Source organism: Triplophysa rosa, linkage group LG19 (genome assembly GCF_024868665.1).
Source record: "Triplophysa rosa linkage group LG19, Trosa_1v2, whole genome shotgun sequence".
NCBI classification, from domain to species: domain Eukaryota; kingdom Metazoa; phylum Chordata; class Actinopteri; order Cypriniformes; family Nemacheilidae; genus Triplophysa; species Triplophysa rosa.
Window position 1 is genome coordinate 15,982,584 of NC_079908.1, and position 21,913 is coordinate 16,004,496.

The window sequence follows — 21,913 nt, forward strand, 5'->3', positions numbered from 1 at the left end:
GTATTAATAATGATCTCACCATCTCCTTTAAATTACATATTTTCATTCATGCTAAAGATATGTAGCAATACATCCTAAAACATGCCCTAAAACATGCCCCGGAAAAATGGGACGTGAGGGCACGGTCAAAAGTTCAACGCGACGTGGGCGGTACCACACTAAGGGGCGGATACGGTCAAAGGTCAAAGCAAGTGGGCGGTCCCTCGCAACGTGGGTGGTCCGGAAGTAATTCACCCCTCCCCCCCTCTGCAAAGGTCAATGACCCCATCAATCATACCTGTCAATCATTTTGACACTATGACCCCCATATATACTACTATTATTCTTTCAAATGTTTGGAAATTAAAATAAAGAGCAGCTTTTTTTACTTTTATGTTAAATTTTCAGTTTAATATATTTTATCTTGCTTAAAACTGCAAAATTGGGTTTTAGAGGCAGTTTTGAGTAATGAGAAATATTTAAGATCAAGACACGATAACAGTAGAGAGCACACTACATCAAACACTCCGCACTCATTACATAAAATACTGTAAAATATGTTTTTGCACTGCATGTTGGCTAAATGACTGCACGGTGTTATACTAATCGAGTTCAATAACTCTATAAATTTGCATTCCAAAGTAATGTAAGTTTTTCAATTTTCCAAGCTCAAATTTGTTTCCTCTTAGAGGAGCTTTTAAAAGGATGACATCAATGCCAGTGAAAAAAATAAATCCTATTATTGTTGTTTTTACCTACTTTTTCCTTAAAGCTTCTCCTCTAAACATTCAATAAGAATAGGGTCCATGTTCGGGTCCACTTTATTAGCAAACCAGTGACCATAGTTTAGAAGCCATCTGAGCTCACCAACACCATAAACACACACAGACAGTATGTGATCACCTTTAGATCTGACACCAGCTCAGCGTTCATGGTGGGTAAAGATTCTCTTCTAAATACCACCACGTTATCAGGCGAGTTTTACAGTACTTGTCAATTCTGTGATGTCGGGGTCAGATCTCAACACCTCTCCTGGTACTCCTGGCACACAAACCAGAGTTGACCAAAAATGTTCATCGGGTGAGTATGTGTCCTCAGACCAAACCAAGAAATCGTTTTTTTAAGTTTGCGTTCATTTTTATTGACACAAAAGTAATCCCATAGAAATTCACGCTCAAACTCTGAGCCTTGTATCGCATCAAACCCCTCAACAAACCGATCATAGTCAGAGGTGGCCTTCACAATGTTCATGTCAGAAGGCCCCGCATCTTTTTTGTTTCGGAAAACTTAAACGCCCCATTCCCCGCGATCACATTTTTCATCCTTCAGTTAGTGTGTAATGTTGCTGTTAGAGCATAAATAATACCTGCAAAATGATAACGCTCAAAGTTCAGTGCCAAGAGAGATATTGTCTTTAACATAATTCGCTTTTAAAGGATTACAGAGAACGGCTGGAATCGGACTACAGCCTTCTACTTCCGAGTGCTTTTATTAACCTTATATAAAGGAATACGCCAAAAAAGGGGCGAGGTCTTCCTTACTGTGCGTTCAGACCGCCGCCGTCGAGCGAGCAGCAGCGAGGAGCAGCGCGGCGCGTCTTGGCCGTTGAGGGCGTCAAGGATAGTTGAAATCAGGTCAACTTTATGGTAATGAGCTATGACGCGGTTCGGCGGCAACCAATCGGAACGTAGAAGTCCATCGCTTGAGATGATTCCAGAGAAAACAGCCCTGTAAACTTTGGTTCTGACAACATTAGTTCCCAAGCAAAAATGGAGAAGTTGATATTTGCTGTGGCGGGGTTTCCCAATCCTATACGACGCGTCCCTGTTTGCGTACAGGGACATAAATAAAAAAATGATGCGTTTACTTTTGAAAAAAGTATTGTAAAACATATAAAAGAAGAATCAGTGTTATAAAGGAACTTTTTCAGTATTCGTCACAATTTTCTCATTCTGTTAGGAGGAAACTGGGACAAATATAAGGCCATTTTTATTATAACATTTGTAGATAATATTAGACATAGATTTCTTAAAATTAAACAGATTGTTTGAGTATTTCCAGCTACAAACATCAAATTTAATGCAGAGCTATGAAAATGTAATGTCAATAAAACTTACCTACTACATAGTTATCATTAAAATAGCCTACTGAATAAATTCTGCAAATACTAAAAAATAAATCAACAGTCCTCTTGCAAAACTGTATTAAAAAAAGAAAAAGCGAGAAAACATGCTGACATAACACACACACTTGCATAAGTGGCAGCAAAAGATTATATTCACAACACTTTTTATTTTTGTACCATGTGGGTCTCTTTTCATGTTGTCTATACTAGTCTTTGGTCAAAGGATAGTTGTCCAAATTATGAAGTCAAACACGTGGAATGTGGTCGTGTTTCTTTCAGACAATGTTGGGCATTATGTTGGTTTGTTTGTCAATATATTAGTTGGACAGAGTAGCAGAAAATTGAAAGTGTTCTACCAAATAACTAATCATGACATGCAGATGTTTGAGTAAAAATCGTTTCCAATGGATAGATTAGGAAATAACAGTTAGTGTGGATCTGTCACGGACATGGCAGGAGAAGAACCCAAGTGCAGGCAACGGCGATGAAGGGGTTAACAAATATATTTATTTTACAAAACACAAACAAAAACACCCACAATGGGGAAAACGAAACTGATATATATATATATATATATATATAAAAATAAAACAAGAGACTTCCCACGAGGGGGCAAAATGAAAACAAGACAAATAAACAAACTCAAAGACACGACCAAACGTCTTAAATCAATAAAGGCACAAAACTCACACAAACAGGAACAGGAACACGGGTAAGCACAGGAACACAAAACACTAACACAATCCAAACAAAACAGTACACGCACATACATAATACAAGAGCACAGGACAAAGAAACAAGAGGGTATATATAGGGAAGACAAACGAGGGATAACGACATGGGGCAGGTGTGGGACATTAAACACTCAGGGAAAGATAAGAGGAAACGAGAGGAATGGGGCCAATGACAAGACACTGGAGAGAACGTATATTATTGTCAAACGGACAATAATATGTTTCTCTCCACACATAACAAAGACTTTGTCATGGCTCTGCTACAGGACCAAGAAAAACATGACTAAGGAAGCAGAGCCATGACAGAAGCCCCCCCTTTAATGAGCACCTCCAGTGCTCACCAAGGGGTAGACGGACAAGACAAGGCAGACCGAGACAAAGACAAAAACCAGACAAACATGGTGAACATGACAAGGGGTAGACAGGACAACAAGACTACAGGACTGGGGTGGCATAACAAAAATAACAAACATGGGAGGGGGGTGGGGCAAAACAAGAGTTCATAGAGGGCAGTCCAAAGGGTTGGGGGGAACAGTCCCAGTCCCCGGCTGCGCTCGAGGGCGCTGAGTCCTGGGGGACTTAGGAGGAGTCCCGGGGGGAACAGTCCTTGGCCCTGGGAGTCTCCCAGGGACCGGCTGGACAGGGCTTGACGCCGGCTGGAAGGCCGGCTGGACAGGGCTTGACGCCGGCTGGAAGGCCGGCTGGACAGGGCTTGACGCCGGCTGGAAGGCCGGCTGGACAGGGCTTGACGCCGGCTGGAAGGCCGGCTGGACAGGGCTTGACGCCGCTGGACCGGCTGGACGCCGGCTGGATCACGGCTGGACGCCGGCTGGATCACGGACTGGACGCCGGCTGGACACCGGACTGGACGCCGGCTGGACACCGGACTGGACTGGACGCCGGCTGCACCGGACTGGACGCCGGCTGGACACCGGACTGGACCCGGCTGGACACCGGACTGGAAGGAGCCTGCGCTGCCCGCCGCTGCCTCTTCTTCTTCAGCCGAGCCACCCGCCTGGAGGTCGGCTGAAGGAAGGATGTAGAAGGCATGGCTGGTTCCGGCTGGGACTCCTCGGAGGTGGACTCCCAGGATGCTCGCCTCCCCCGCTTGCCAACGAGGTGGATGGTGGAGAGGCTGCCGAGAGTGGGAAGGATGGAGTGGCGGTGCCCACAACCCCGATCTGCAGGGAACCACGCTCAGGAATCGTGACCAGCGGAGATGGGTAGCTGGTAATTGCTGAGGCCGTGGACTCCGATCGTTCCGCGGCGGACAGCCACACAGCGTCGAAGTCCAACGGTCTCAACGCCCTCATCTCCGCCCGCAAAAGTGGGTCCCTGAGACCGGAGTTAAATAGCACCGCGAGCTCCTCCTCCCCGAAGACGCCATTCTCGACGACGTCCAGGAACCTGTCCACGTACTCATCCATGCTCTCGTTCCCCTGGCGAAGTCCGCAGAGGAGGCGAGCTAGGTGGGACCGCCCGGTGCTCATGCTGCCTGCTGGGTTCAGTGATGGCTCGTGGATTCTGTCACGGACATGGCAGGAGAAGAACCCAAGTGCAGGCAACGGCGATGAAGGGGTTAACAAATATATTTATTTTACAAAACACAAACAAAAACACCCACAATGGGGAAAACGAAACTGATATATATATATATATATATAAAACAAGAGACTTCCCACGAGGGGGCAAAATGAAAACAAGACAAATAAACCAAACTCAAAGACACGACCAAACGTCTTAAATCATAAAAGGCACAAAACTCACAAACAGGAACAGGAACACGGGTAAGCACAGGAACACTAACACTAACACTAACACTAACACTAACACTAACACTAACACTAACACTAACACTAACACTAACACAATCCAGGACAACGCACATACATAATACAAGAGCACAGGACAAAGAAACAAGAGGGTATATATAGGTAAGACAAACTAGGGATAACGACATGGGGCAGGTGTGGGACATTAAACACTCAGGGAAAGATAACGAGGAAACGAGAGGAATGGGGCCAATGACAAGACACTGGAGAGAACGTATATTATTGTCAAAAGGACAATAATATGTTTCTCTCCACACATAACCAAAGACTTTGTCATGGCTCTGCTACAGGACAAAGAAAAACATGACTAAGGAAGCAGAGCCATGACAGGATCTGATTAAAATTCACAAAATCTTTTGATGATTTCAATGGTGGATGGCACTCCCCTATTATTCCAATACACAATAAATATATGACACATCATAACGTCAAATAAGTCATTAATCTCTGTGAGAGAACAAACACAATTATTCAGTACAATACAATCTAAGTACAATACATACTGAACCTGATATTTTTAAAGCTAGATGTCTCACACAATCATTTAATTTGACTTCACTCCCGTCACCATTCACTTTGATTGTATGTACGTTAATGTAATGAAAGTGAATGGTGCCTGAGACATTCTGCCATAGAAACAAATGGCATACAGGTTTGAAACAAAGTAAATATGAGTAGTGTGTTTTATCATTTTTATTATCAGACTTTCCCTGTACAACATTTTTTTGTATTTAAGGTACTGACAAATCTCACCATAATGGAATAAAATGCAGAGGCTTCAAAAAGTGGTTTAAAAGTTGAGATGCTTATATTTTGACATTGTGTATTAAAGAATGACCACACAAAAATTGAGACTCAAAGACGTCAGTCTGACACCAATGTAGCTGTAGACTGACAAACAAACCTGCATATATAATTTTAAAGGCTTCAAAGAACAGCACAATATTCATGTGTTTTGAGAACAGTTCATAAATTAATATTTAGTGGAATATGCCTTATTTTTTTCACAACTTTTATGTGCCTTTGCAGTCTTTCACATTGCTGATGGATGACTTTACGTCTTTCTTAAAGTTTTCTGTTGGAATTTAACAGACACTGGACTGAATGGCCATAATACATCTACAAATCTGATTAAAGACAAAACTGGCTCTCTTAAAGCAATAGCTCACCTTCAAAATGAAAATTGTGTCATAATTTACACGCCCTCTTGTCATTTCAAACCTGCATGACTTTCCTTTTTCTGCAGAACACAAAAGCATATATTTTGAATAATGTTGGTAAGAGAAAACTATTGGTCCACTCTCCATTGACTTGCATTAGGTTTGTTTCCATACAATAGAAGTCAATGGGGACCAGCGGTTTTTGGTTACCAACATTTTTCAAAATGCCTTATTTTGTGCTTTGCAGAAGAAATTACACTGGTTTAAAATGACAACATGGTGAGTAAACGATGATTGAATTTCTATTTTGAATGTGAATTCCTTTCATTTTTGTCCGCTGTATATTTTGCACATTACAATAGATGGCGCTGTTGGTTCAACTACTTGATTTATGTATTATGTCTATGGAGACAATTAAAACTAAAGTGAACAACAGAGCTGGCGGCCAACTTTTGCAATTGCAATTCTAAAAAAAAAACATTTGACCCAATCATGGGTTAAAACAACCCAGAATTTTGAGCTAAATGTACAGCACAGACTAATTGAAATCTGTTGGTAAAGTTTGTCTATCTCTCTCTGTAACCCAACCATGTGTTTAAAACAATAAGATTGTATATTCTAAAAACTGTAGGGATATTTCAACCTATGGTTGGGTCTAATATGGACAAATCAAACCACTGCTTAAAATAAAGATTGAATTAGGTTAATTTAATAAACAGTTTAAAATGACACATTTGTTTACTGTCCAAAATATGTCTTTTGAAATAGTTACGAGGTTTAATTAAATTAGTATCAGCAGACTGCAGCCTGGATGAGAGAAGAAAAAAGAGGGGCTTAATAAAGACTTAATCATACTTGAAATGTGATGCTGCAGGAGTAACAAACCACCCTGTGTGCAGGCAGACCAGTGCAAATCAGATTATATTTGCAAGACATTAGAACCATACTAAACACTTTTTTTTCATGGTGTTACTATAATAACCATACAAATATACAATAAACATACAAGGGTTTGCACAGAGTCGTGCATAAGGAGGAAATAAACAGTCATTTTCAGTTTTATGTAAATTAGCTTGCAGCTGGTCCAGTTCCAGATCATACCGTTCGCACCTAAGAAAATGAAGAAATTCTGGTAGAAGAACCATCAGGAAATGTCAAACGTCAACAAACATGCATGATTCATTGTAATGTGATGCTGAGCTGTTAAGACTTTACATCTTCTTTCAGCTCACCTACCGTACGAAAAATACTTTAAAATGTTATGTAAAACTTGTTTGACCACCTAGCAAACTTATGAACAGAAAGTGACAGACAGAACTACTTCACTATAACTACTGCAGGGATAATGTTTTAACATGAAGTATATCATAACTTATAACAGCCCAGAGGGGAAAAGAAAAGAAGGGTTTCATTAATATTTTAATGTGATTCTGCAGGACAAACAACAAGCCCAGTGTGTGTGTTTGAAAGAGCTTATATGATACTATGACTAAACATAAAGGAGCTCACGAAGAGTGAAGGCTAATAGTATTTATTATATTGCATATAAAATGCATATAATTTGTTTTCTCCAAATTGAAAACCATTAAAACCAAGTAGTAATCAAATAGGATGCCATGCACAAGTAACTCAAAAACCTGTTCAGAAGAATCTGCAAAGGGACTCTGAATGGCTAAAGTCAGTTTATTTTTTTTCTCAAGTGACCACCAAAGCTTTGGAAATATTTGGTAACACTTTAGTATCGGGACCAATTCTCACTATTAACAAGTTGCTTATTAGCATGCATATTATTAGAATATTGGCTGTTAATTAAAGTACGTATTCTGCATGACCATATTCTACATCCCTAATCAATACCCAAACCTAACAACTATCATACTAACTATTAATAAGCACCAAATTAGGAGTTTATTGAGGCAAAAGTGGTAGTTAATGGTTTGTTAATAGTGAGAATCGGACCTTAAAATAAAGTGTGACCAAATATTTCAATGCATGTGTTAAATACATGTGTTTACTGGCTTAGTCGGATTATATACTGCACAGTATTTGCCTATTGAGAACAAATGTATTAGTGTAATAATCAGCAGTTACTTTTTTGCTGGTATCTGATTTTATCTAAAACCACACTTTTTAAATCACACAATAAATTTAGGATTTAGAAATCAGCCGCTTTTCTAAAAGCTTCTCCTCTAAACATTCAATAAGAATAGGATCTATGTTCGGGTCCACTTTATTAGCAAACCAGTGACCATAGTTAAGAAGCCATCTGAGCTCAGCAGCACCATAAACACACACAGCCCGTATGTGCTCACCAGTGCAGGGTGGGTAAAGATTCTCTTCTAAATACGACCACTTCACGAGATGAGTTTTACTATGCAGTTCTGTGATGTCGGGGTCAGATCTCAACACCTCTCCCGGTACTCCTGGCACACGAACTAGAGTTGCCCAAAAATGTTCATCAGGCGAGTATGTGTCCTCAGACCAGGACAAGAAATCTGTGGCTAGAGGACTCCGCTGAACAAAAAGTACAAATTCTCGTGAGAGTGTAAAGTACGCACTGCCCACAAACATTTCTATGTTGTGAGGTGGTGGAGGTTTTTCCTCAGATGTCCTGACAGGATACTCATGGTATTCGGCTTTGTCATTTTTCAGAGCATGATGAAAACTCCAGCGCTGCTTCTTTTCTCCAGGTCTCTTGCTCTCCATCATGTTCTTTCCTTTAAGCATCTTTAGATCTGACACCAGCTCAGCGTTCGTCCGCAGTGGAAAGTCCTGACCACACAGGTTGATGATATACTTCCACTTGACCTCAGACTCCATGAGATCAGACAGGCAATTGAGTTCTGCTTTGAGGCGTGAGATGTCTGCATACTGCACCCTCTCCAGCTTTGAGGCGATGAAGACGTTAGGGAGGCAGCGGGTCAGTCCTTGCATCGCTGATTTAAAGTCATCTGAAGACTTCTGGTCATAATGTATGCAATAAACATTATGTGGCATATAAATGGCCCTCAGTAACCTCTCCACTAGATCAGCATTCTTGTGAACAACCAAAGAGTAAGCAAGAGGAAACTCGCGCTCAAACTCAGAGCCTTGTATCGCATCAAAACCGTCTGATACAACAAACCGATCACAGTCAGAGGTGGCGTTCACAACATTTTTATCAGATGGTCCCACATAGCTTTTACGTACAACTAAAGATTTTTGCACTTCCACAGGTTCCATGTCATATATTGCAGAACAATTAATGCCATGTTTAATTGTCAGTCGTGGTCTCACAAACATTGATCCCAAGGTATTAAGGCGACTGTCATCTTCATTTGAAAATACAATTGTACAAACATATACAAGGATAATCAATGTTGAAAAGAAAGGAATGACCTTTGTCAGTTTGCGCTGAAGCCAGAATCTCCTCATTCTGTAGGGAAAAATGGAAGCACTGTTACTTAGCAAGTAATTCATGTCTTTGTGTGTCTAAAATGAACTGAGGAAGAACAACGACTCTTAAACAAGGCTCTTGGAGCTCCGTTTACTATCAGGCCCTGAAGGCTCCCAACCATAAGACCTTTGTTCTATCTAATTATATTTATATTTATCTGAGCCACGATTTTTGTCTGAAAAGTGCAGGGCCTAGAGTTTGTTTCAGCTTTTTAAATTGTCAAAACTCGTTACTAAAACAGTTGGTTGGTTGACTGTAAAAGAAATGTTCAAATGTAAAGGTATAGCTAAGATAAGTACTAAATATTTTTGAAATCAAAAATCTGATTTTCAAAGGATTTTAATCATAATAATATTGAAAACAACAACATAAATTACAATAAAAACCAAACAACAAAAAATACAGAAAACAGCCTGATTCCCAAATGCTGCCTTCAGAACTGATGGTTTAAATTCATTTAATTGTCAAAGATACATATGTTGAAGACTAATTCCATTTCCACAGCCGTAGAAAACATTAACGTCAAACCTTTTCAAAATTATTTTCAGCTTTATTTTGTATTTACTGTTTCTAGGAATGTGTTTAGGTAAAATAATGAATTTTGTTTTATTCTGTGCACTACTAATAAAAAATGTTCTCACAAATTTTAAATAAAAATATTGTTTCTATCTGCATTTATTTGCAGAAAATGAAAACTGGAGAAACAGGTCAAAATAACTTTTTTTTATAACATTTTTTCAGACCTCAAATACTGCAAAGAAAACAAGTTCACATTCACTTTTAAGCAATACAACAGTAATATTTCTTCATGTATTTAGGAAAAGTAAAAAAAATGTGATAACCTATTTTTATCACAGTTTTCATGCGTCTTGTCATGCTGTCTTTTACATTGCTGTTGGATAAAAAGTTTGGAATTGTCTCTTAATTTTTTCCCTGGCTGTATATATATATTTTACCTTTACCTCAGTAAAAGTTTACTTCTAGGGACGGACAACAAACAGGTTTAATTTAATCCAAATGTGACCCTGGACAACAAAACCAGTCTTATGGGTCAATTTTTCAAAATTGAGATTTTTACATAATCTGAACGCTGAATAAATAAACGTTCTATAGATATATGAGTTGTTAGAATAGGACAATATCTGGCTGAGATACAACCGTTTAAAACTCTGGAATCTGAGAGCGCAAAAAAATCAAAATATTGAGAAAATTGCCTTTGAAGTTGTTAATCAGGGGCACTGTGGCAGACCATCCACTCACAAAAATAACGTTTTTATATATTTAAGGTAGGAAATTTACAAAATATCTTCATGGAACATGATCTTTACTTAATATCCTAATGATTTTTGGCATAAAAGAAAAATCAATAATTTTGACCCACACAATGTATTTTTGTCTTGTACTAAAAATGTTCCCATGCTACTTAAGACTGGTTTTGTGATCCAGGGTCACAAATATATAAACAACTGAAAAAACAGACATTCATGTTTCTCTCTCATGTGATTTAAGATAAGGGGTTTTATAACAAATCCTCTTCACCCCATTCTCCGAGCTTCTTTTTTTTGCTGAGGTCAATAAAGCTTTGACTCAACATTTGGTTCTAATAAACGTTAATTAAGATGAAGAGATAATAATAATTAAAAGCTTATAATAGCATGCAAAACACAATATATTCTGTTAAATGCACTTGCCTATTTCAATTGAAGGACCCTAACCCCATTAAAACATTATTAGGAGATTTAATGCCCTACCTTTATCATGTATAATGATGCTTTTCCAAAGGTGCTGGACGAGCAAGTGAAGTTTCCAGGTAAGAATGATTTAAATATTTAACATCATTGTAACTTCCTCTTTCTACTGTGATGACAGCTATGGAAAAGAATGAAAATAAATGATGGGGTGGGGCCCTAGTCAGACCTGGGACCTCTGCAAAGCTTCCAAAAAGTTTCCAATTTAGTGTTTAGTATATAAAAACGTATAAAGAATAATGTGTACAAAATGACGAAGGACCACGGCTTTATCATGTCTGTGAACTGCTACGCATGAATTTGAGACGCATCTAAGCTTCCTTGTTGAAAACATGTGTAACAGTATCTGATAGCTGATAGCATTCACAGCTGTCATCATGTGTTCCCCCTGCTATAATGGAGACAAAGACAAAACCTAAAATCTTGTTTGGTGCTTTTTATCTGTATGTTTTTTATATAGTAAAAGTTTACCTGGAGACAGAAAACCAAGAAAAGTTATTACTGTAAATAGCTAACGAACTGGAAAAACCCGACATGACAGATATTTTGTGAAACTGTAAAATATATTCATTTTAACATGCAATGCGTAAATCTTATTCTTGTTTGTGTCCAAACATTATTTATCTAGACATTTGTGACAATAAAAATACAAAACAGGTTTTTTACTTTCATGTTAAATGATTTCAAAGGAGGTGCAGAATATATGACACATCAAAACATGCATTATGAACATGCAAAATGAAGAAGTTTAAAATCAGTGAAAGAACAGATTACAAGAATGGGTTTGCCATCAATATCACCTTTAATAATTCACACAGAACCTTTTACCTAAAAAAAGTCACGTTTGGTTAAGTTGCTGTTATTGTAAAATGTCTGAATGAAATTATGCATTTGTCAATGTTAGAAATATTTGAAATTCACCCATTTAATCCAGTAGATTCAATAAACAGAAACATGGCACTGCATACCTAGCATTGAAGAGTACACGTACAAATCTGAAAAAAGTTGTTTCTAACTGACTTGCGGTGCGGTGCAGATGTTGAACTGACAACTTACTGTGCATTAGGAACCATTGACTCACAGTGTCATTGGAAAAATGACTTCCAAAGGCCCCTGGCCATGCCTATGTTTTCTGAAGCTGTTCCTACACACTAATAGAAAGAGGAAGTTCTTTAATTTATCTGTGAATATTTTTCAAATTTAGGCTACAGCTTTAGTTGAAATATAATCTACTGTTTGACAAAAACTGTACATACAAGTGCATTTCACATTGTATTAGTCTGTTTTTTAGCTTTTGAGCATGCAAACACAAAGGAAGATATTTGGAAGAATGTCAGTAACCAAACAGATCTCATCTCACATTTACTGCCACAAAAATACGATGGTAGTAAATGGGGGATTAGATATGTATGGTTTCTGACATTATTCCAAATATCTTCCTTTGTGTTTTGCAGAACAAAGAAATGTATACAGGTTTGGAACAATCTTTGGTGAGTAAATGAAGACAGAATTTTCATTTTGGGGTGAACTATCCTTTGTTTCCAATTCCACTACAAGGCTGCTTAAGAAAGTGGCGATCAGAGGACAGGCCCAACGGACGATAGTCAAAGAACTTGCCACTGTTGCTGAAAGAAACAGCCACTGGCTGTGGTTGAAACTGAAGGACGCAATATGGGCTGCCAAGTGACCATGTAATAAAATGGTGTTGTGTGTTGTATTGTTATGCCATACAGGACCGGGGGCACTGAGCTTGCATTAACGGAGCCAGTGGGGCTATAACAGCCTTAGCCAACGGGTTGGCGCATATGGTTGCATTGATTTTGGTAATGTGTTGTAATGGTATGCCATACGGGACCAGGGGCACTGAGCGCGCATTAACGGTGTGGGTAGTCATGGCCTAATGGTTAGAGAGACGGACTCGTGAGCAGAAGGCCGGTTTGATTCTCAGTCGGGTAAAGACTGAGGTGTCTTTGAGCTGCAGTGATAGCTGCCCACTGCTTCTGGTGTATATGTGTTCACGACTTGCAGTGCGTGAGTTCACTACTCACTGAATGGGTTAAATGCAGAGGTCACCATAGCTGACAAATAGGTCACTCTCAGAGGACAGGTCCAGTGGAGGATAATCAAGAACTGGCCAGAGGTGCAGAAAGAAGAAGCCAAGGCAGGTGGACACAACATGGGCAGCCAGATGACCTTGTAACAATGCGACAGACACCCAGGTCTGATCAACCTGCGGTGGGTGTCTTGTGATAAAGGGCCGAAACACCCAATGAGGCTGAGGTGCACAACTGACGGTGTCGCATTGATGGGAACCATACAACGGGCATTATCAACAGCACCTCACCAAAAGGCATCTTTCACCCAGGATAATGGATGTGATGAAAGTGGGACACACAACTCATGAGATGTCTCTCTGATAATGGCAAGGAAAGGTAAGTATGCTATGTATTTCTATAATCATTTAACGCAGAGGATGCCTACCCGAGGAACCCAGTGAAACCTCAGACCTTCTTTCCTCTATTCATATTCTTGACTGCTTCCCCCTATCATGCATAAGGTGTGGGAAATGTCCTATTGGGCACTATTTTGTCTGAAATAGTGGGATTATAACACCTAGTCCTATTAAGCGACTCTGAATAATCTGGTTAAAACCAGTGACTGCTGTGAAAGAGCATCTTACAACCAGGGAAAGACCTGGTGACAGCCTGGAGAGACTGCTGGCAGGAGGGAATAGGCCCCACCCGGGCAGACATTGGCTAGCTACCCATGTCGGCAGGATACGTTACCATAAGCGTAATGGGTCCACCCATCTATGGCTATGAAAAACACAAGAGAAAGAATACCCTTGGAGTCTGCGAGAGCGCAAGATGACTCATCGGTGGATCACATGGCAACAGACCTCGGAATGGAAATGACAAAGAACCAGGAGATCAGCACAGCAGAAGTTGGAACAACAGGACAGAAACTACGGAGATGCATTTGCGGCTGGACAAAGATAACATCAGAGAAAGGTCTTAAAATCCATCAGGGCAGGAAGAAGTGCCTGAGAGAGCTTAGTGAGGGGCCTCACATTGACCAGTACTTCACAAGATATAGGGCAAATCAGTCGGGGGAAGCCCAGTGGCGGGACAAGCACCAGATCCCACAGGGTATCAGAACCCCAGACGAAGCCCAAGCAGGCATAAATTTACCAGCAATCAGCAACCCGGAGATTTACCAGCAATCAGCAACCCGGAGACTACCCAGCCGCAGCAAGCAGTAGAAAGGAAAATGGATGGAAGAAGACCTCAGATACTTTGGCCTAAATCCTGCAACAAAGAATGGGCAACCATTGACTTGGATCTCGTCCAGCTTTTAGCAAGCCAAAAAGGAGATGTCGAAAGAAAACTGGAGAAGATGGGGGGATCATCTACACCTATGGGGTAGAGAGATTTGGAGTGAAATGCATGAACCCAAGGTCACAGAAGGAGACAACAGGTCGACCTAAGTCTCTCTTCCCATTTCAAGCCTTGTGGAGGAATAGAAATGCACCAAAACAAGGTTAGAGATGAAACTTAAAGAATCCTGTGATCCCTGTGTAAGAGATGCTGCTCCAACAGTAGCGACAGGGAGGAAATGGAACCCAACAACAGCGGTAGGAGATGCAATGGCAGCCCTCAGACATAAGGACATTGTGGGACAAGTTCAACATGGCAAAGGGGGACTTGGTTTGGCATCAACCGCACCCACGTGGCGAAAAGCGACACCAAAGGAACAGCGTCACCTGGTAGTGGAGGAGGTTCGGCATCAAGAGGAAGCAAGTAGATGCGCCAGAGCGGTCTCAAGCCCAGCAAGGCCTTTGGATGAGGTGGGAAGGCATTGAACGGCGCAAAATCACTTGGAGTGAGCTGTGGAGTATGGAAACAAACAGGCTAAGTTTTATCATAAGAGCTACATATGATGAGCTGCCCTCACCAACAAATCTGCATGTTTGGTGTGGACAGGATCCAGCCTGCCACCTATGTGCAGCTCCAGCAAACCTTAAACATATTCTTGTGGGTTGTAAGAAGAGCTTGACACAGGGGAGATATACATGGTTCCACAATCAAGTACTAAAGTGCTTGGCTGCAGCAGTAGAAACCAAGAGAGTGGCAGCAAATGCCATTCCCCAAAACGCCATGGCTAACTTGCTAAAAAGGCAACCCTTTATTCGGGAGGGGCAGAAACCGCGGGCCAAGCCCTTAACCCCAGATTCCGGTCTACTTTCCCCTTGGAAATCGCAGCAACCAACCTACGGCCAGACATGGTTCTGTGGTCCAGCTCCAGTAGGACAGTCCTCATAGTTGAGTTCACTGTACCTTGGGAAGAGGCCATTAACGAAACATTTGAAAGAAAGAATCTCCGGTATGCCAACTTGGCAGCGGAGGCTGAAGATCGGGGATGGACAGCGAAAGTGTTCCCAGTGGAAGTGGCTGCAGGGGCTTTGTTTCCAATTCAACTACAAGGCTGCTTAAGAAAGTGGGGATCAGAGGACAGGCCCAACAGACGGTAGTCAAAGAACTTGCCACTGTTGGTCAGAGAAGCAGCCACGGAAGGACGCAATATGGGCTGCCAGGTGACCACGTAATAAAATGGTGTTTTGTGTTGTATTGTTATGCCATACGGGACCGGGGGCACTGAGCTTGCATTAACGGAGCCAGTGGGGCTATAACAGCCTTAGCCAACGGGTTGGCGCATATGGTTGCGTTGATTTATGGTAATGTCTTGTATTGTTATGCCATACGGGACCGGGGGCACTGAGCATGTATTAACGGTGCCAGTGGGACCGGGGGCACTGAGCATGTATTAACGGTGCCAGTGGGGCTAGAACCTTATCAGCAGCACCTGATAATGCCAAATCACATGCTTGATTGCAACCCTGCAGTGTTGCGCAAGTTACTCTGAAAAAGTAATGAAATACTAGTTACTAATTACATATTCAATAGTGTAATTAGATTACTGTACAAATTACTCTCTCCAAAAAGTATTTAATTACTTATTACTAATTACTTTCTATATCCTACATCAACCTTGATTAGTTAAGTGATTCCAGGATAGACATGAAACGGCTTATTTAATTCATTCAAGTAAATAATATAAAACTACATAAAGTAGTATTATTAACTGACCAAAGTAATACAAATGTGAGAAATATATATTAAAGCAAGCATTTTAAAGTTAGACCTTGAATTTTGATGTCAATTCCCCTATTGCACACACATATTTACACAAAGCATTTAGTTTAATTACATCAGAAGTAACTAATTAAATTACAGAAAAAAATAGAGTAATCCCTTACTTTACTTTTTTAAAGGAAAAGTAATTAAATTACAGTAACTAATTACTTAGTAACTAGTTACACCCAACACTGGCGCCCTGTAGCTTTAACACCTATCTTCAGCAAGTGTTTTGAGAAGCTGATCAGAGACTACATCTGCTCTGTGCTGCCTGCCTCATTAGACCCTCTACAGTTTGCATATCGCAGCAACCGCTCTACCGATGATGCCATCGCCTTCACCCTGCACACTGCTCTCTCCCACCTTGACAACAAGAATGCATATGTGAAAATGCTGTTTGTAGACTACAGCTCAGCATTCAATACCATAGTGCCGACCAAACTTGGTTTGAAGCGCCAGGCTCTGGGTTTAAACAGATCCCTGTGTGACTGGATTCTGGACTTCCTGTCAGGCAGACGTCAAGTTGTCAGAATAGGAAACAATGCTTCCTCCCCACTGACTCTCAACACCGGTGCTCCCCAGGGATGCGTCCTAAGCCCACTCCTCTACTCCCTATATAGACACGACTGCATTGCCACACACAGCTCTAACGTCATTGTGAAATTTGCCGATGACACGACAGTGATAGGCCTGATCACTAACAACGACGAGTCTGCCTACAGAGAGGAGGTATGCCGTCTGACACACTGGTGTAAGGAGAACCATCTCTTGCTCAACACCAACAAAACCAAGGAGCTGGTGGTGGATTTCAGGAGGCAGGACAAGGAACACAGCCCCATCACCATCGATGGGACACCTGTGGAGCGGGTAAACAGCTTCAAGTTCCTTGGGGTTAACATCACTGATGATCTCACATGGACTGTTCCAGTGGTGTAAAGTATTGGAGTAAATGTACTTAGTTACTTTACTTAAGTATCTTTTTGGCTACTTTGTAGTTGTACTGAGTATTAAAGATATTAGCAACTTTTACTCTCTACTTAACTACATTTTTGAACAAGTATATGTACTCTTTACTCCACTACATTTGTAATGACTAATGCAGTTACACATTACATTTTGCATGGCACCTATCTTATAATTAATATTGCCATTTACAGGGCAATGAAGGTACTACAATCTTGTGGATTTTGCCCTAACTTACAAAAACTTGTCAACATGGCTTCTTTATATGAATATGAGTGCAGTATCAGGTAGATGTCAATCGCTGGCGGTTTATACATGGTTAGCCCTTACCCGCTATTTCTACAGTAATATATTGGCAACACTGTTGCCAGCTAGTTACTGTAGGTCACACATCTACAAAAGCTCTTATTTTTAAAACTAACTCTTCCTAAATGTGCTCTAAACATGTTTGCTCAAAATTTGACCATGTGGTGGGACTATTGCCATGAAGTGATGTAAACCAGTAAAAAGAATGTATAGTATTTCAATTTTCAAAAGTGCTCTCACACTATATAGACAAAATATTAACCTATAGAATGAGTCGGACACAGAGAAATGAACAATTCACATATGAATCTCAACAATGGTGACAATCAACTGAACAGCTTCATGCTGCAATGCATGCTGGGTACATAGTACAAAACTCATTCATGATTGTTTGTCACCATTGATGAGGTTTGTATGTCAAGTGTCTAACTGTGTCTCAATTGCAAAGAAAGATTTTCTGACAGAGATCTTTCCATTATAACATGTAATCACTTTACCAAACATATCTTAATAAATCTTTAATGCTATATTATTATTATTTAATGATTGAATTCTTTCAGATGTATCTTCAGTTACTAAGCAAACATAAAGTTGCGGTTCCTGTAAAGTCCCTTTCAGTGTTATTGTATAAGTGTACATTTTAAAGCTACAAGAAAGTCAAAGAGTCCAACCAAAGCAAACACTGATCGCCATAATGGTGACTTAAAACATAATTGAACCACTATGAACTCGAGTTCAATCTCAATAAGATCTTACACAGATGACAGAAATAAAGTGAAAGTGGTGTCTGTAATATGTGAAGATGTTATTGATGTTTGTGTTTAATTCTCCTCTGGTGAAATCTTGACAGATTTATTGTGTTCATCTGTTATTTACACGTGTTCATCTAAGACTGTGTGACTTAAGTGCGTTAATAGATTCTTTAATAATGTATCTTCAAACAGCCATTGCAGTAGTTTACTGTAAAACACCTACAGTAACTAGCTGGCAACAGTGTTGCCAATATATTACTGTAGAAATGGCAGGTAAGGGCTAACAGTGTATGTGAAATGAGGACATGACTGCAGCTGGCCATGAGGCCCAAACCAGCATGTCCAGTGCAAAAAGGCTTTGACTTTTTAATTCTACTTAACATTATTTTATTTATCTGTTATATTGAAGAGACCTTTTTGAAGGACTTTGGTTTACTTATGAGCACTTGAGCTTAAATGAGACTTAGGGTGTTTGTAATGACGTAGGTTATGGTGTCGACCATGATTTGTTGCAATTTTGAGGTGTTCAGTCTTATTATGATTTAAGAAAATAAATGCGATTGCTCACCTCACAAATCAACTGTTTCTAGTTTTTCACTGATGTGTCTCTTAAGTGTTGAGGACTAGTGCTGCTTTGAGCCTACATTCAGTATGAGTAAAATACTCAAGTACTGTTAAAATCAGATACTCAAAGACTTTTACTCAAGTCGTTTTGGAATTGGTGACTTGTAACTTGTAATGGAGTAATTTTCACTGCAAGGTATCTGTACTTTTACTTAAGTATGGTTTTCAGGTACTCTTTACACCTCTGGACTGTTCACACTGATGCAGTGCTAAAGAAGGCACACCCCAGCGCCTCTTTTTATCTCAGGTGCCTGAGGAAGTTTGGGATGAGCCAAAAAATCCTAAGACCTTTTATACCTGCACAGTTGAGGAAAGCCAGGAATATCATCAGTGATACCAGCCACCCGAATCACAGGCTGCTCTCCTTGCTGCCTTCGGGCAGAAAATACTGGAGCATCAGGTCCCGCACATACCGGCTGAAGGACAACTTTTTTCCTCAGGCTATTAGACTGCTCAACATCAAAAACTGATACACTCCACACACTCACACTTATTTTTACCATGCATTACAGTTTCATGGACTATAATGCATCATGCATTGCACCTAATGCAATAACCATCCATTACCAAACTTACATACCTATGTTTGTACAGAGAGGAGGTATGCAGTCTGACACACTGGTGTAAGGAGAACCATCTCTTGCTCAACACCAACAAAACCAAGGAGCCGGTGGTGGATTTCAGGAGGTAGGACAAGGAACACAGCCCCATCACCATCGACGGGACACCTGTGGAGCGGCTAAACAGCTTCAAGTTCCTTGGGGTTAACATCACTGATGATCTCACATGGACTGTTCACACTGATGCAGTGCTAAAGGCGGCAAACCAGCGCCTCTTTTTATCTCAGGCGCCTGAGGAAGTTTGGGATGAGTCAAAAAATCCTCAGAACCTTTTATACCTGCACAGATGAGGAAAGCCAGGAAGATCATCAGTGATACCAGCCACCCGAATCACAGGCTGCTCTCCTTGCTGCCTTCGGGCAGAAAATACCGGAGCATCAGGTCCCGCACAAACCGGCTAAAGGACACATTTTTTCCTCAGGCTATTAGACTGCTCAACATCAAAAACTGATACACTCCACACACTTCTTTTTACCATGAATTACAGTTTCAACTGAACTCAACTCAACTCAACTTTATTTATATAGCGCATTTTACAATTTTCATTGTTACAAAGCAGCTGTACATGAGACATATTGACTATAAGCAAAACAATTAAAGTTGTACCTGTAAAAACAAGAAAAATGTGAAAACACAGAAGACAGACATACCCACATACAAAACACTCCACACACACAATATGCACACGTACTAACACACATAGACACACACACACACACGTACACGGACAAGTACGCGCACACACAGATACGCACGCACGCACAGTTAGAGCACACATTTAAAGGGGAGATTTTTTTCTACTTTTACACAAATGTAATATAAATCATAGGGGTCCACAGGTTCACAGAAAACACAGCCAGGGCTTAGAGCCTGTGCTTCCAACGACAAAATAAGAAAGAAGGGTCACATAAAGTGAATGAGATACAAGGTCTCGTCTTTAAAGTCCAAACACATTGTTTTCGCTATACGCGAAAACACACATGACAAACCGATCGCGTATTTACAAACCATACACACTGCTTTCTACAAGTGAAAGTAGCCTACCCAAGAAATAAGGGTCACAAAGCGAATGAGAAACTACTGTGTCTCGTCTTTTAACACCAAACACATTGTTTTCTATAAGCACACTTGTTTCCCCCGGGGCCATTCATGACCGCACCGGGAGTGAGACCCGCGATTGCGTCACGGGGTTTCACGGTGAAATAACAAAATGGGAGGGTGGCGGGAAATCATGTTACCATAACAAACCCGTTGCATGTTTACAAACCATACACACTGCTTTGCTTTCTATAAGTGAAGATACTCAAGACAAACGTATCGCGTTTTCTCTAAGTGAAAGTAACGTTACACAGGACAATCCCGTCGCGTGTTTACAAGCCATACACATTGCTTGCTTTGCATGAACGGACAAACGTTTCACAACGACGTTTTACCTATTTTTAAGTTGCCACAGGTCCCTGAGGTCTTACTTAAAAAATAACGGTACTTACAATGTCTTTATTTGCAGCTTTGCCTCGTTCATTCTGGTGGATTTCCATTGAAAACAAAATAAATCCATTGCTCTCCTGTCAGGCTGGGACCAGTGTTCTGTGCTGCTCTGTGCAGCCAACAACACAACACTTAGCATGCTTTGCTCACTTTTGCCATGGTGTCGGAACTAATTCACATACGTAGCTTGCGAAAACAAAAATGGCGGCAGCGCCATGGGTGGACACATTCAGAAAAAGGGGTGGTAATATTATAATAAGAACGACTACCTACGTCAGAAAGCGAGCGAAATCTGAACGCTCGTTTTCTCACAAGCTTGCAGAGATAGGCTCACGTAAACAAAGTTACTGGATTGTCATTTTTCACGTTTTCTGAGTTGGTAGATGCACCAGACTCCTGATTATAGCACTTAAACATTGAAAAAGTCAGATTTTCATGAAATGTCCCCTTTAAGATAAAGGATAGAGAAGCACAGGTCAAATATAACAGACTATAAATTTCTATATAATTAAGTAAATTAAGCAATATTAATTAAGTAAAACTTTAAAATTCTAAAGCATCCCCCGGCCAGGCAAATAGTGCAAAAAACAGTATGCAAACGGTGGCGAGGAACCCAAAACTCTAGTCTAGAAAAAAAAAACCTGGAGAACCCAGGCCCAACCAGGGGATTCCAGTTCCCCTCTGGCAAAAGCTGCTGCCTCTGCCCAAGCTCGACAGAGCTTGCACAACAAGGCTAAATAAAAATAAATAAACTTACTAATAAGGTAAATTATAGTTTTAAGATTATCATTAATAATCTAATAGCATTTGAAATTTTGTGGTGAAGACGTGTCAGGTGACCGCGTCCTTCTTTATCCAGCTCTATCATCTCAGCTCTTGTCAGGTTGCCGCTTTCCATTCTCCGCTCTACCATCAGGTCTGGCCATGAACTGCATCCTTCTCTCTGTGGTA

The 21,913-nt window shown here is 40.6% G+C and overlaps 1 protein-coding gene across 4 annotated transcripts; it reads right to left on the bottom strand.

Moving 5' to 3' along the window:
* Positions 1 to 5,355: 5,355 nt before the first annotated feature.
* Positions 5,356 to 21,091, bottom strand: LOC130570114 (beta-1,3-galactosyl-O-glycosyl-glycoprotein beta-1,6-N-acetylglucosaminyltransferase 4-like). Of its 4 annotated transcripts, XM_057360256.1 has the most exons (3): positions 20,965 to 21,090; positions 19,435 to 19,582; positions 5,356 to 9,245 (listed from the first exon to the last, which is right to left on the bottom strand). In XM_057360256.1, exons 2-3 carry the CDS (start codon positions 19,569 to 19,571, stop codon positions 7,979 to 7,981), a joined length of 1,404 nt encoding a protein of 467 aa, XP_057216239.1. In that variant the 5' UTR covers positions 19,572 to 19,582; positions 20,965 to 21,090; the 3' UTR covers positions 5,356 to 7,978. The 4 variants fall into 4 exon arrangements, with proteins under 4 accessions (XP_057216239.1, XP_057216240.1, XP_057216238.1 ...); XM_057360257.1 differs by lacking the exon at positions 19,435 to 19,582 and having other exon boundaries at positions 20,965 to 21,091; XM_057360255.1 differs by lacking the exon at positions 20,965 to 21,090 and having other exon boundaries at positions 19,435 to 19,897.
* Positions 21,092 to 21,913: the final 822 nt, after the last annotated feature.

What these genes read in the sequence shown, in the direction of transcription:
- LOC130570114 (XM_057360255.1), bottom strand. Translation starts at nt 19,625, where the DNA reads ATGTTAACCCCAAGGAACTTGAAGCTGTTTAGCCGCTCCACAGGTGTC. An exon ending in TCCTCTCTGTACAAACATAG is followed by an intron (nt 9,246 to 19,434) that starts GTATGTAAGTTT and finishes TTTTCCCTACAG; the next exon opens with AATGAGGAGATTCTGGCTTC.